This window comes from Coregonus lavaretus (assembly GCF_964263955.1).
Source record: "Coregonus lavaretus genome assembly, chromosome: 36".
Classification (NCBI taxonomy): domain Eukaryota; kingdom Metazoa; phylum Chordata; class Actinopteri; order Salmoniformes; family Salmonidae; genus Coregonus; species Coregonus lavaretus.
This window is the reverse complement of record NC_140023.1, coordinates 16,011,986-16,027,575: the sequence shown is the minus strand read 5'-3', so window position 1 is coordinate 16,027,575 and position 15,590 is coordinate 16,011,986. Positions and strand designations below refer to the sequence as shown.

Below are 15,590 nucleotides of genomic sequence, written 5' to 3'. Positions count from 1 at the left end.
ATTAAATTAATACCATCATGTTTTTATTCCAAAATGACATTTTCTATTTATGTTAACGTCAATCTAATGTAATTACAAGTCTCAAAATGAATAGCTCATACAATCTATTTAAATGATACACCATTACATTTCTTCCCATATAAAAATGAATGAATTTTCAGTCGTCACTTAGTGCAAAAAGGTTGCACGCTAACCAAATGCAGCCTTGATCTGTATTTAAAAAAAATGAATTGATCAAAATGACCACATAAAGGAATCACAATAATTTGGCATCGCAAACTCTGGAATAAACAGAAAATTATATTTACACATATATTTTCAAATTCCAAAGAATAAAAAATACACACACACAACAAAAATCAATGTAAGACACTGTGGTCATGATTATATTGAATAAACCTGTCCATATAATAACCATTATTTTTGTGTGGTTTATGACTATTTTTCCATTAATGGTATAATGCCAGTGTTGGGGTAGCTACTCTGAAAATATAGTTTACCAAGCTACCAATTACTTAACACTGAAAGAATTTAAGCTACACTAAAGCTACCCTTAAGAAAAATATTGTTTAATTAACTGAAGTTACTTAGAAAAATTATCATATGTAAATTTGAAATGTCATAGACTACAAATTGCAAGAACAGATCACTTTTTGGTCATATGTTAACAGAATGTGTAATTTAGCCTATTAAACAGTGAGAATTAGGCTGGTTTGATGCTGAAAAAGAAAGGAAATTATTGCCTACTTCACCCATATTTTATTTTAGGAAAAAAAGTAGGGTGTAGTTCCAGTAGTTAGCTACACCGCTACATGGCAAAAAAGTCATTACCAATGAAAACACTACCTAGATTTGAATTTAGTTCAACTACCACCAAGCTACTGCAAAATGTAATTAAATTACTAGTTGAACCACATGTAGTTCATTACTCCCCAACCCTGTGTAGTGCAATTGGGACACCAGACGGGCTTTGTACTCTGAGGTCTTCTTTCCTTCACCAGAGAGCTGACTGCAGCATTGACAGGTGCAGGTCTGTCATCTAAAGGGAAATAGATGAAAAGGCACATAGATGAAACACCGAGCAAGACCATGGATTTCTACACTCATCCGTCTTAACTAGTGTTTGAGTGTAAAGCAGGTGGGCCTACAATTTTAAAATCGACCTTATTTAAAAATCCACCGAATTACTGGAATAGTTTGATACTGACAGAAACATTTGTGAAATTAGTGGCACTCACTATTACTCAATTAGTGGCACTCACTATTACTCAATTAGTGGCACTCACTATTACTCAATATCTTTATGCAACATGTTAGTGCTGATATAAGTTATTGTTTTAAGCAATGTTGACAGGATGACAGATGGATCTGAAAGAGCAGACGTAAAAGAATGCTAAAGCATACAGCAACTTAATGCTGACCACCAAGTAAAGCCAACACACTGAGAAAGGGCCCCTTCATAATTTGTCATATCCTCATCCTACCCCACAACACAGTTCCTAGAGGAAATGATTATGTAGCCCTTTTTAAAGACAAAACCACCAGTCTAAACAGTTGCGGCATGCCCTGCATCAGTGTAACAGAGGGGGCAGTTGTTCCAGCGGGAAGTAGACGGTTCAGAGGTGCTTTGTGCACCAACAGACAGGGAGAGACACCACACAGCTGTGTTGGAACACTTACGGCCTGCATCAATGGGCCTGTCAAAGGAGTTCTCCTTCATTCATGCTCTTTTCAACTCAAAATACAACGTTGATTTAGCGACATGATTATCCATTAATTACTGTATTTAACCTATCAATTGACTTGATTTATGATTTAAGGATATTTTTTCCATACTTCAATGAATCATTTCATTTAACTTGGCTTATCTTTATCGTAACTTACATACATATAATTCTATCTGAGTAAAAGCTGAACATGGCACAAAGCACAATTACTCCTATTATCAAGCATACCTGCGTACTTACAACATTTTAACATGAGTAAAATTGCATTTCAATTGGAATATCAACTTACTAAAGATTGTAAGCATCTTAATAGACTGCATTTCACTTGGTTTTAAAGTGCTTAGCTCGGCATTGCCTCATCTACTATGGTATGTAATACAAATTGTTGATAAAGATATGAGAATATTCTGTGTTCATCTAGCCATCTACTGAATATCCAAACAAGCCAAGGAAGGAGAGAAAGAAAGAGAGAGCTAGGGAGTGCACAGGATCTACAGAAATCCTCTAATCAATGAATGTGGATAGCCAGACATAGCGGGCAGAAAGAAAGCCGCCCTGTGATTTGGCCCTGAGCAGCCATGGTTCCCCACCAGGCAATTACTCTGTTTGGAAAATAAACGGAATTACTAACAAAATAGGCTAAATTAAGTGTTTCCCAGACACACTAAAAAGAGGCTTCCTAATTGCCAATCCCTCTCGGGGGAAAAAAACAACAAAACGTTCCATTGTATTGGCTGATGGCAACAGAAATAGAGAGCGGTAAAGATGGCTCTCACCAAAATAAAAAGGGATACAGCATGCCTCTGGGTAATTACATTGTCGCCCTGATCGGCAGAATGTTTACTGCTTGTCAATCAATGTCAGACGGCAGATCGCTAAAGAGGAAGCAGGGAAAGTCATTGACCAGGTCATGGACTCTGTTTCAACGCTGAGCTGTTGAGCTGTCCATGGACTGAAAACAACAGCTCCAAGGAGAGCAAGCATCAGCTGGCCGTAGTCGGTGATACTGTCTGTGACTTCTAGAATCAGGTGCAGTATGAAATACTGAAGACCTACATTGACATACTTTTCAAGTGCAATCATTTCAAAGAGGTTGAGGGGAGCCAGGATTCAAACAAACGCAGATTACTGCCATCGCACTGCACTTGGTGGAACCGCAGTAACTGCCATCAAATCAATGAAAATGTTTTCTCCCTTGAAACATGCTTAATTTTCTGTTTGAATGAAATGATGTACCGGTATATACATTTACATTTTAGTAATTTAGCAGACGATCTTATCCAGAGCAATTTACAGTTAGTGAGTGCATACATTATTTTTTTATTTTTCATACTGGCCCCCCGTGGGAATCGAACCCACAACCCTGGCGTTGCAAACGCCATGCTCTAACAACTGAGCTACATCCCTGCCGGCCATTCCCTCTCCTACCCTGGACGACTTGTGCGCTGCCCCATGGGTCTCCCGGTCGCGGCCGGCTACAACAGAGCCTGGATTCGAACCAGGATCTCTAGTGGCACAGCTAGCACTGCGATGCAGTGCCTTAGACCACTGCGCCATATACAGCTGCGGAAAAAATTAAGAGACCAATGCAAAATTATCAGTTTCTCTGGTTTTACTATTTATAGGTATGTGTTTGGATAAAAATAACATTTTTTGTTTTATTCTATAATCTACTGACAACAAATTCAAAAAAAAAAAATTGTCATTTAGAGCATTTATTTGCAGAAAATGACAACTGGTCAAAATAACAAAAAAGATGCAGTGTTGTCAGACCTCGAATAATGCAAAGAAAAAAAGTTTATGTTCATTTTTAAACAACACAATAGTAATGTTTTAACTTAGGAAGAGTTCAGAAATCAATATTTGGTGGAATAACCCTGATTTTCAATCACAGCTTTCATGCGTCTTGGCATGCTCTCCACCAGTCTTTCACATTGATGTTGGGTGACTTTATGCCACTCCTGGCGCAAAAATTCAAGCAGCTCAGCTTTGTTTGATGGCTTGTGACCATCCATCTTCCTCTTGATCACATTCCAGAAGTTTTCAATGGGGTTCAGGTCTGGAGATTGGGCTGGCCATGACAGGGTCTTGATCTGGTGGTCCTCCATCCACACCTTGATTGACCTGGCTGTGTGGCATGGCGCATTGTCCAGCTGGAAAAACCAATCCTCAGAGTTGGGGAACAATGTCAGAGCAAAAGGAAGCAAGTTTTCTTCCAGGACAACCTTGTACGTGGCTTGATTCATGCGTCCTTCACAAAGACAAATCTGGCCGATTCCAGCCTTGCTGAAGCACCCCCAGATCATCACCGATCCTCCACCAAATTTCACAGTGGGTGCGAGACATTGTGGCTTGTAGGCCTCTCCAGGTCTCCGTCTAACCATTAGACGACCAGGTGTTGGGCAAAGCTGAAAATTGGACTCATCAGAGAAGATGACCTTACTCCAGTCCTCTATGGTCCAATCCTTATGGTCTTTTGCAAACCTCAGCCTGGCTCTTCTTTGCTTCTCATTGATGAAGGGCTTTTTTCTAGCTTTGCAAGACTTCAGCCCTGCCCCTAGGAGCCTGTTTCAAACCATCCTTGCCATGCACTTCACTCCAGCTGCCGTTTGCCATTCTTTTTGTAGGTCACTTGATGTCATCCTACGGTTGATGAGTGACATTCGAATGAGTTGGCGGTCATCCCGGTCAGTAGAGAGTCGTTTTCGCCCTCTGCCGGTCTGTAGCTTTGTTGTCCCCAATGTGTGCTGCTTGACCTTGTTCTTATGAACCGCCGTCTTTGGAATTTTAAGGATGGAAGCAACCTGACGCTCACTGTATCCCTCTGCCAGTAAAGCCAGAATTGACCCCTTCTTTTCCTCACTCAAAACTTTCCTTTTCAACTCTTTTGGCATGGTCAATAGTTATTTTTTGATTAATATTACTTTTGAGGTACTATTAGCACTGTTTTTGCCATCCAGCTGGTCCTATTGCAAGAGGATAGTGATGACCACAGCAGTGGTTTTTATACTTTTCCTCGTTAAATAAGATTTGGTTCATGTGATCACCTAATCAGTACCTAATTCAGTAGAATGAGGTGTGCCTGTGTTGGAATTCAACAGACACTGGAATGGAATGGCTGTCATACATGTAGAGATGCTGATTTAAGAAACATTTGCAGTGGTCTCTTAATTTTTTCCACAGCTGTATATAATCAGGAGGTTGTACACCAGTTGTATTGGCATTTTGACAGTTAACACAGTTGGAATCAAGGCAATATTTGACATTTATGAATCAGGATCGCAGTGCGAAGGTTGTTTATCTGTGTTTGAATTCCAGCCTGTGGCACCATTTTCTGCTATAACATCAATTATTACTAAGGTGTTCTCTCTCTCTCTCTCTCTCTCTCTCTCTCTCTCTATCTCTGTCTGTCTGTCTGTCTGTCTGTCTGTCTGTCTGTCTGTCTGTCTGTCTGTCTGTCTGTCTGTCTGTCTGTCTGTCTGTCTGTCTGTCTGTCTGTCTGTCTGTCTGTCTGTCTGTCTGTCTGTCTGTCTGTCCAGCACGTAGAGCGGCTTACTCAAGCAAGGTCTGCTGCTCAATGACACTCTCATCTCCTTGGATGTTATCTGAGTTAAGTCTTTGTTAACCTCATCTTCCTTCAACATGAGAAAATGGAGGGCCATAACAAAAACATGTCAGTCTGCACAATTAGTCATTTCCGATTCCTTGGTGCAAGCAAAGTCCCCTTGTCTACTGCTCCCTTTGTCTGCAAGGCCATTGTTGAGGGGAATTCTACTGTTAAATAAAATTACAGTGACTTCCTCTTCCAACAATGTTGTAGCCCTGTCTGTATTTTGGAGCGGTCAGCTGATGAATGAATGTGCAGAGCCAATAGGTCTTACATTTTTACATTTTAGTAGACGCTCTTATCCAGAGCAACTTACAGGAGCAATTAGGGTTAAGTGCCTTGCTCAAGGGCACATCGACAGATTTTTCACCTAGTCGGCTCGGGGATTAGAACCAGCGACCTTTCGGTTACTGGCACAAAGCTCTTAACCACTAAACTACTTGCCGCCCCCGGTCTTAAGATGAAGTCTGAACCCCTTGATGCGCCTGGAAGATATATATATATATAATCTAATACAGAACACTTTATACTCACACAGGCTTTTGGGGGTAAGTAGTATACATGTAAACAAGATGACAGAAAGAAAAGTCACTCAAATTGAATTTCCTCCATAATCTTGGGGGATTTGACCCTTTCTCTCAACTGTGCTCCAAGTGGAAATTGTGCCTTAGTGGCAAATGAGACCCAAATCCTCAATTAGTGCCCCACACAATGGCTACAGGACGTCACACTCCTGTTTCTGGCTCTCACATTTCCCCCTCACTTCAGAAATAGTCCAACGAATTTGTGCAGGTGAGGGAAAAAAGCCCATCCTCATGGTCAACTAAGCGTGATGGTCATTGTGGCGTTCTGAGAGCAAGTTGATCCCAATCCAATTGTTCCGTAACAAACACCTAGCAGAACAGCTTAACCTCTAGTTGACATGCCAAGCATTTGACTAACATCTAAAGCTCCAGTACTACCAGCTACGATGCTCTATGTACATTTACATGCTTGAAATTCTTTAGTCTTGAAATAGATTGTGCTATAAAAAATCTTTACAAAAATGCCTTCAAATAAAGCCTGCACAAAAAATAATCTTGGGCCATGAAAGACTGGGAGAGTATCAAGCGAGGGGAGTAGTGGAAACAAAATCTGCCACAGTGCCCTGTAATTGCTCACTGGGAGGCTACAAGGTTAATACTGGTCTAGACAGACCAATTTAAAGACATACTTGCTTTGGCAAATGTTCAAGGCTACAAAAGCCGGCTGACGGATCCTCTCAGTGCAAACAAAGACTGTGTCAAAAATGTGGGCTTCACCTTCACCATTAAATAAATGTTAACAAAGCCTCCGGTTGTGGGAACAAAGTATTTCATTTCACCTAAATCAATTGCTCCATGGTAATCCTTCATACTGTAGTGCACTCCCTCCCCAAAACAAAACAGGCAGCAGTGTGAAAACATCACAGCTTAATACAACATGAAGCCACGGTGCACTTGGTCTCAGAGCTGCTCTAATTATTCCTGTAATCATCAGAAACAACCAGGGCCAGACTGATTCTTTATGATGCTTTATCCTACAGAAATAAGTAGGTTTCTCATTTTCGACCAGTTGGGTCTTGGGACTTAAACTTCACTGTAAATCATGCAGTGATTCCAGCTGTGAGGCATACTTACCCAGGGCCCTGGGGTGCTAGTGGCCAGAACTCAGGTCCACTGAGTGGGCCTAGAGCGGGACAGAGTCCTGAGATTCCTGGGAGCTCTGCTTGGTCTGGGGCTGGTCCCCTCTCACCCTGGTGACATCCAGAACACTGCTGGGGAAGGGACGAGGCGAGGATGGCGAACCTTCACAGAGACAGACACAAACACAATCACATATGAGGCGGCAGGTAGCTTAGTGGTTAAGAGCGTTGTGCCAGTAACCGAGAGGTCGCTGGTTCTAATCCCCGAGCCGACTAGGTGAAAAATCTGTCGATGTGCCCTTGAGCAAGGCACTTAACCCTAATTGCTCCTGTAAGACACTCTGGATAAGAGCGTCTGCTAAATGACAAAAAAAATTATAATAATTACATATAGATCCACAGTATTTCTAGTCAACAGTTGGAAATTGCTATTGTAGGCCTACAGTATGTTTACCTATTTGTCTGATGTTAGGATCTGCAGTGACAGAGAACTGATATTACTCTGTAGGTATGTTTGCAACACGGCACAACTTCTTTTATGTTTAATTCATTGCAGAGGAGTGTAAAATAATTGAACATTTAACAAAATCCACTACCAGCAGCCAGAAACCACCTCCTCAGTAAAGCAGAAAGTGGTGTCCATACTACAAAACATGGGAGGGCTGTGTGGAAGATATGTCATATTTTGAGTTTTGCAATATGTTGTTTCACTAAGTAATTAGAACAATTGTTTGCAAATGATTTATATTTATTTAATTAACGAAGGTGAAGGGAGTAAGCCAATAACCTTATTCTTGCATGAATTATTGGAAATACATTTGAAAATGCCTCATATACATATTTTCCTAAATGTAATTTCACTTGTTTAATTTAATATTAACAATAAAGCAAAAACAGATAGAGAAACGTTTGGTTATTATACTCTACTACGGATGGAATCTTACCCATTCCTTGTTCCACAAGACTGTCTCCATGAGCCCATCCTTTAGCTATTCGTATTGAAACTATTAGCAGGACATAAGACTGCCTTTGTCTAAATTGACAAAAAGTGATACAATATCGTTTGTCATCTTTACGACCACTGAAACCCCCTCCAGAGTAAGTACGGGCTTGTCATTCTTTAGTTGTATATATTTAAAGGAGACAAAACTCACAACTTTCCTGTGAGGTCTGGAACGCGCTCCGCCGTCTCTGTAGAACTCTCTCCAGCTCAGACTCAGTGTTTGTTGATGGAGATCCAACTTTAAGGTGGGGGGAGGGCCTTTTGAAAGTGTCCTGCACAGTTGGAACATAAAGGGAAACAGATTCTGGTATGGTCTTGAGAATAACCTCTAACAACTTAATGTAGCTATGTATTATAAAATATTGTTTGTATACTGTAGTGTCTAACAAATCATGATTTTATCACAAACAACAAATAACAACATTTTGGAAAAGAAAAGTACCTCAAAAAGGACTACTGCTATTATTAAAAGGTTCCATTACCAGAATTCCTTTAAGTTCCTGAATGGCAGAATTGGAGGGTACCCTTTCTCGCTGGCAAGAGGATGAGAACAGATAGAAAGATGGGTTTGGTAAATAAGCAGCACATATTTGACACATTTATCCCAATCACTGTTTCAGCCTACAGAACCTCTTAGTATTGTTGTGAATCACTAGACCACTCTTCATACCACAGACCAGAATAAGGGTAAAAAAAAAAAAAAAGAACATGTCCACATACAGTATAATTATTTAATTTCGCATGCAAACTGACAATTTACACATTATAAAATAATTTGGGTAAAGTATAGGTCCTAATGGTCTCCAATTTTGAGAGAACTGTGGGCAGAGTGCTAAGTGCTACATGTTGACATGTCTTAGAGATCTCATAATAACTTACAAAAACAAGCTTATGCGGTAATCACATACAGTACACTGTCATCCCTGTCAGAATGTGACAATGTGTTCAAAATAGCTTCTGAAGTTTCATAGTCGTATGGAAGTTATTGGTAAAATACGGCAGTTTTTCAATTCCCTGAAAAGTTTCAGTTTTGGAGATACAAGGTTTTCTTCCGTCAGCGACGCTATGCTACTTAGAAACATACAGGCCCATGAACATGATTTCAACAGGTAATAAAGCCTTTCACTGTGTTTCTGTTGAAACACAGCTTTTCTCTAAGGTAAACATACTGTACAGAGCTCCATGTTGACATGACTTAGATGTCTTACAGCGTACAAAAACAAGCTCACTTCAGTAACTAAATACACTATTCTTAGGAAAATATACATTTAAAAAACAGAGACACAGGTCCATGAACATGATTGCACAGGTCATCAAGCCATTTCACGAGTAACAAGGAAAAAGAGTACATTTATGTTGAAACACAGCTTTTCTCTGTGCTGAAGTGGTACAATGTTGGTGATCCTTTGTGAGGTACAGTGGGGAAAAAAAGTATTTAGTCAGCCACCAATTGTGCAAGTTCTCCCACTTAAAAAGATGAGAGAGGCCTGTAATTTTCATCATAGGTACACGTCAACTATGACAGACAAAATGAGAAAAGAAATTCCAGAAAATCACATTGTAGGATTTTTTATGAATTTATTTGCAAATTATGGTGGAAAATAAGTATTTGGTCAATAACAAAAGTTTCTCAATACTTTGTTATATACCCTTTGTTGGCAATGACACAGGTCAAACGTTTTCTGTAAGTCTTCACAAGGTTTTCACACACTGTTGCTGGTATTTTGGCCCATTCCTCCATGCAGATCTCCTCTAGAGCAGTGATGTTTTGGGGCTGTCGCTGGGCAACACGGACTTTCAACTCCCTCCAAAGATTTTCTATGGGGTTGAGATCTGGAGACTGGCTAGGCCACTCCAGGACCTTGAAATGCTTCTTACGAAGCCACTCCTTCGTTGTCCGGGCAGTGTGTTTGGGATCATTGTCATGCTGAAAGACCCAGCCACGTTTCATCTTCAATGCCCTTGGTGATGGAAGGAGGTTTTCACTCAAAATCTCACGATACATGGCCCCATTCATTCTTTCCTTTACACGGATCAGTCGTCCTGGTCCCTTTGCAGAAAAACAGCCCCAAAGCATGATGTTTCCACCCCCATGCTTCACAGTAGGTATGGTGTTCTTTGGATGCAACTCAGCATTCTTTGTCCTCCAAACACGACGAGTTGAGTTTTTACCAAAAAGTTATATTTTGGTTTCATCTGACCATATGACATTCTCCCAATCCTCTTCTGGATCATGCAAATGCACTCTAGCAAACTTCAGACGGGCCTGGACATGTACTGGCTTAAGCAGGGGGACACGTCTGGCACTGCAGGATTTGAGTCCCTGGCGGCGTAGTGTGTTACTGATGGTAGGCTTTGTTACTTTGGTCCCAGCTCTCTGCAGGTCATTCACTAGGTCCCCCCGTGTGGTTCTGGGATTTTTGCTCACCGTTCTTGTGATCATTTTGACCCCACGGGGTGAGATCTTGCGTGGAGCCCCAGATCGAGGGAGATTATCAGTGGTCTTGTATGTCTTCCATTTCCTAATAATTGCTCCCACAGTTGATTTCTTCAAACCAAGCTGCTTACCTATTGCAGATTCAGTCTTCCCAGCCTGGTGCAGGTCTACAATTTTGTTTCTGGTGTCCTTTGACAGCTCTTTGGTCTTGGCCATAGTGGAGTTTGGAGTGTGACTGTTTGAGGTTGTGGACAGGTGTCTTTTATACTGATAACAGGTTCAAACAGGTGCCATTAATACAGGTAACGAGTGGAGGACAGAGGAGCCTCTTAAAGAAGAAGTTACAGGTCTGTGAGAGCCAGAAATCTTGCTTGTTTGTAGGTGACCAAATACTTATTTTCCACCATAATTTGCAAATAAATTCATTAAAAATCCTACAATGTGATTTTCTGGAGAAAAAAATTCTCAATTTGTCTGTCATAGTTGACGTGTACCTATGATGAAAATTACAGGCCTCTCTCATCTTTTTAAGTGGGAGAACTTGCACAATTGGTGCCTGACTAAATACTTTTTTCCCCCACTGTATATACTGCATGTACCTGGACGGGCTTGGTTTTGTTAGGGGCCTGGCCCACGGGTCGGAGGTGAACCCCCCTTTTGATTCTCTGCATCATCTCATCCACAGCCTGTTGCCTGATGTCCATCTCTAGAAGACAACACACAAAGAGCACACAGGTTATTTTTCTCGAAGGCCAAAAACAACTGTCTGGATTTTGATCCATACTAACAATACAGTACAACTTCAGTAGGAGATTTAATAAAAAGCATTGCCTCCATCCTCCTCTATTGCAGTCTATACGTTCCATAAAGGCGAGTATTGATGGCAAACATTACAGGCCAAAGTTCATACAGTGGTCTTTACAAATGGCTTCGGAACTCCTTCAACAACCATTATGTTTTCATTCAGAAGTTCAACAAGAAAAGTTTTACAAATTCTACAAGAAAATACAAGTTATTTGCAGCTGACAAAAGATGGAGACATTTCATTTAACAGCCTGTAGATATTTTTTTAGAAAGTTGCACACTCTATACTCCCAACAATTGAATGGGTAACACTAGTCACCTTGTAACCTTCAATTAAGATTACACAACAAAGCCATTGTTAGCTGGCACATAACTCACAATGTTATGAAAATGTTGTACTCCAAAGTATTCAAAGCAATATTCAAAGTATTAAAGAAATATATTTTTTTATTCAAATGTTCTTATTCAAATGAAAAAGATAATTGATGACCGATCTCTTCAACCTCTAGGGGCAACCAGGTACAGTAGTGAGCGCCCAATAAAATAAAAATACAGACAATGAATGACTGGTAACAAAACAAGTATCTTTTTATGTTCAGAAAATACAAATGTACCACCCACTCCAACTATTCAAGGTTTGGTTTTTGTCCATGCAGAATGGAACTTTAAAGGTCCAATGCAGCTGTTTTTATCTCAATATCAAATAATTTCTGGGTAACAATTAAGTACCTTACTGTGACTGTTTTCAATTAAAATGGTCAAAAAGAAGAAAAAAATGCTTCTTCGCAAAGAGCAATTTCTAAAGCAAGGATTTTGCTAGGATTATCTGGGCGTGGTTTAAGTGAGGGGGCTAATTGGACGAGCCTAATGGGAGGGATATGTAACTTGAAAACTAGCTGTTATCGGCAGAGAGGTTTAAAACTGTCTTTGTTATTGGTCTATTAACTTATACCGCCTGGTAATGTCGCCAGGCAGGACAAAAACTCCATCCCACCAAATCAGGCTGAAATGTCAGGCGCTTTTCAAACAGTTCTTACACTAAAAAGACATTATCATAATTTTCACTAATTCACAGTATTATTCCAACCTCATAGTGTGGAAAAATATTTAAAACACATGAAGATCACTTTTTTGACTGCACTGGGCCTTTAACTGACATGGCCCGTCAATGATCCCCAATAAATGCTCATAAAGCACAGACGTGTGTCCTTCGACTACTCAATTATTAATGTCTACATTCCTCATACAAAAGTGACACAACTGACCCATAGTGATTCTGGAATAGAATAGAATAGAAAATAGAAATTACTTCGAGAGCAACCTTAATTTTAAGTTCAATAATGGCCCTCAATTAAGTCGAGCTGCCATTCAATTCCCTCGAGGAATTTCTACAAATTGCATCGAGGAGGGGAACATTTGTGAAATAAAAATGTATTGTATACAGTTTTAAATGTATTGTATACAATGTGGATGAACTGAGAAACAGATGAGATTGTGGATTGGACAGGTTGTCCAAAGTCTGAACGTGGACGTCTAGGTACTGTATCAATAAGAGCCATGTTAGGTTAAAACATAGTAGGCACTATCCAAATAAAGTGCAACCCAAAGATCAGAGCTTCTGCTATAGTGCCAGGCTCTGAAGGAATTGGGTCACAGATTCAAGTCTTCCAGACAGTGCTTCTTAGCTACATACAGTGGGGAGAACAAGTATTTGATACACTGCCGATTTTGCAAGTTTTTCTACTTACAAAGCATGTAGAGGTCTGTAATTTTTATCATAGGTACACTTCAACTGTGAGAGACGGAATCTAAAACAAAAATCCAGAAAATCACATTGTATGATTTTTAAGTAATTAATTTGCATTTTATTGCATGACATAAGTATTTGATACATCAGAAAAGCAGAACTTAATATTTGGTACAGAAACCTTTGTTTGCAATTACAGAGATCATACGTTTACTGTAGGTCTTGACCAGGTTTGCACACACTGCAGCAGGGATTTTGGCCCACTCCATACAGACCTTCTCCAGATCCTTCAGGTTTCGGGGCTGTCGCTGGGCAATACGGACTTTCAGCTCCCTCCAAAGATTTTCTATTGGGTTCAGGTCTGGAGACTGGCTAGGTCACTCCAGGACCTTGAGATGCTTCTTACGGAGCCACTCCTTAGTTGCCCTGGCTGTGTGTTTCGGGTCGTTGTCATGCTGGAAGACCCAGCCACGACCCATCTTCAATGCTCTTACTGAGGGAAGGAGGTTGTTGGCCAAGATCTCGCGATACATGCCCCATCCATCCTCCCCTCAATACGGTGCAGTCGTCCTGTCCCCTTTGCAGAAAAGCATCCCCAAAGAATGATGTTTCAACCTCCATGCTTCACGGTTGGGATGGTGTTCTTGGGGTTGTACTCATCCTTCTTCTTCCTCCAAACAACAGCGAGTGGAGTTTAGAACAAAAAGCTCTATTTTTGTCTTATCAGACCACATGACCTTCTCCCATTCCTCCTCTGGATCATCCAGATGGTTATTGGCAAACTTCAGACGGGCCTGGACATGCGCTGGCTTGAGCAGGGGGACCTTGCGTGCGCTGCAGGATTTTAATCCATGACGGCGTAGTGTGTTATTAATGGTTTTCTTTGAGACTGTGGTCCCAGCTCTCTTCAGGTCATTGACCAGGTCCTGCCGTGTAGTTCTGGGCTGATCCCTCACCTTCCTCATGATCATTGATGCCCCACGAGGTGAGATCTTGCATGGAGCCCCAGACCGATGGTGATTGACCGTCATCTTGAACTTCTTCCATTTTCTAATAATTGCGCCAACAGTTGTTGCCTTCTCACCAAGCTGCTTGCCTATTGTCCTGTAGCCCATCCCAGCCTTGTGCAGGTCTACAATTTTATCCCTGATGTCCTTACACAGCTCTCTGGTCTTGGCCATTGTGGAGAGGTTGGAGGCTGTTTGATTGAGTGTGTGGACAGGTGTCTTTTATACAGGTAACGAGTTCAAACAGGTGCAGTTAATACAGGTAATGAGTGGAGAACAGGAGGGCTTCTTAAAGAAAAACTAACAGGTCTGTGAGAGCCGGAATTCTTACTGGTTGGTAGGTGATCAAATACTTATGTCATGCAATAAAATGCAAATTAATTACTTAAAACTCATACAATGTGATTTTCTGGATTTTTGTTTTAGATTCCGTCTCTCACAGTTGAAGTGTACCTATGATAAAAATGACAGACCTCTACATGCTTTGTAAGTAGGAAAACCTGCAAAATCGGCAGTGTATCAAATACTTGTTCTCCCCGCTGTAGTTTACATGAAAGGGGGGGGGGGGGTGCTGTACGATGACACCCTTGAACTACTGTCCAAATGTTCAGTGCCAGCACAATCAAATAAATAGCATAAGGTCATACAGTGCTTGCAGTTAAACGTTACAACCGAAGACATACCAAAGAGAAGTTATAAGAGCATTTTGTCAAAGTCTTAAAATATAGATTTTAGGTATTTTTCTGTTTACTGTACCTGGCTCCTTTGCTGAGTCTTGAACCACTAATGGAATATCCCTACTGATATCTTTCTTTTTGCGAATCATCAATAGCAGTGAACTGTAAAGAAACAGAAAAGAGTGAGTTGACCTTGGACCATATATAGGGCCCTATAGGGAGTTTGTCCTAACCATGTGACCTGACCAGGAAGTAAGCCTGGTCCCCGGTATGAATACTTCAAGCAGATATAGTTAATGTAAAATGTATATTGTAAATGATTCCCATTTGATCGTATCTCACCTGAGAGGGTTGGTGAGTGGGGCTGGTGGTGGAGGAGGGGGTGGCGGAGGTGGAGGGGCTGGAGCAGGAAGAGGGTTAGATAGCGCCTGGAGCTTCTTCTGCAGCTCCTCAACTGGTCAATAGAACAAATGGACGAGTAGCATCAGCATCCAATTATTAAGAGATGTGTAAAATACATAATATTACAAACTGAATGGAAATGAAGGAGAATATTAACCCAAAAATGGATTCTGAAGTGCCCCATGAAACTCTGTTTTTAGTCCATTGCTTTTGTTAACAACTGAAGAAAGTTCTGATATATATCATCATCCATTTAGGAGAGGCTCAACATCACAAACACTTGAAATGCATGGAAATGGCTCAGAAAATGTTTAGAGAACTGCGGGTTGAGATGATTAACCTACAAATGCATTATAAAGTGCTCTAATAAAAAAAAAGATATGGAGTCCATTGCTTTTGATAACAAATGAAGGGCGTTCTGTGCATTTCTCTACAGTTAAAACCCAAAGTTGGCTTCAGTTGAAAACATGTTGGAATCCCATTGTCAAACCATGAGAATAACATGAACCTTTTGAC

At 40.7% G+C, this 15,590-nt stretch overlaps 1 protein-coding gene across 1 annotated transcript in view; it reads right to left on the bottom strand.

Moving 5' to 3' along the window:
* Positions 1 to 3: 3 nt before the first annotated feature.
* Positions 4 to 15,590, bottom strand: part of shtn1 (shootin 1) — a gene marked incomplete at its 5' end in the record, with an annotated part of 45,898 nt that continues 30,311 nt past the window's right edge. The window contains 7 exons of the mRNA XM_084153050.1: positions 4 to 1,039; positions 6,993 to 7,160; positions 8,152 to 8,272; positions 8,483 to 8,533; positions 11,037 to 11,143; positions 14,752 to 14,834; positions 15,015 to 15,126. Of these exons, the coding sequence (XP_084009176.1) occupies positions 7,042 to 7,160; positions 8,152 to 8,272; positions 8,483 to 8,533; positions 11,037 to 11,143; positions 14,752 to 14,834; positions 15,015 to 15,126 (593 nt within the window). The 3' untranslated portion in view covers positions 4 to 1,039; positions 6,993 to 7,041. The remainder of the gene's footprint in view (positions 1,040 to 6,992; positions 7,161 to 8,151; positions 8,273 to 8,482; positions 8,534 to 11,036; positions 11,144 to 14,751; positions 14,835 to 15,014; positions 15,127 to 15,590) is intronic.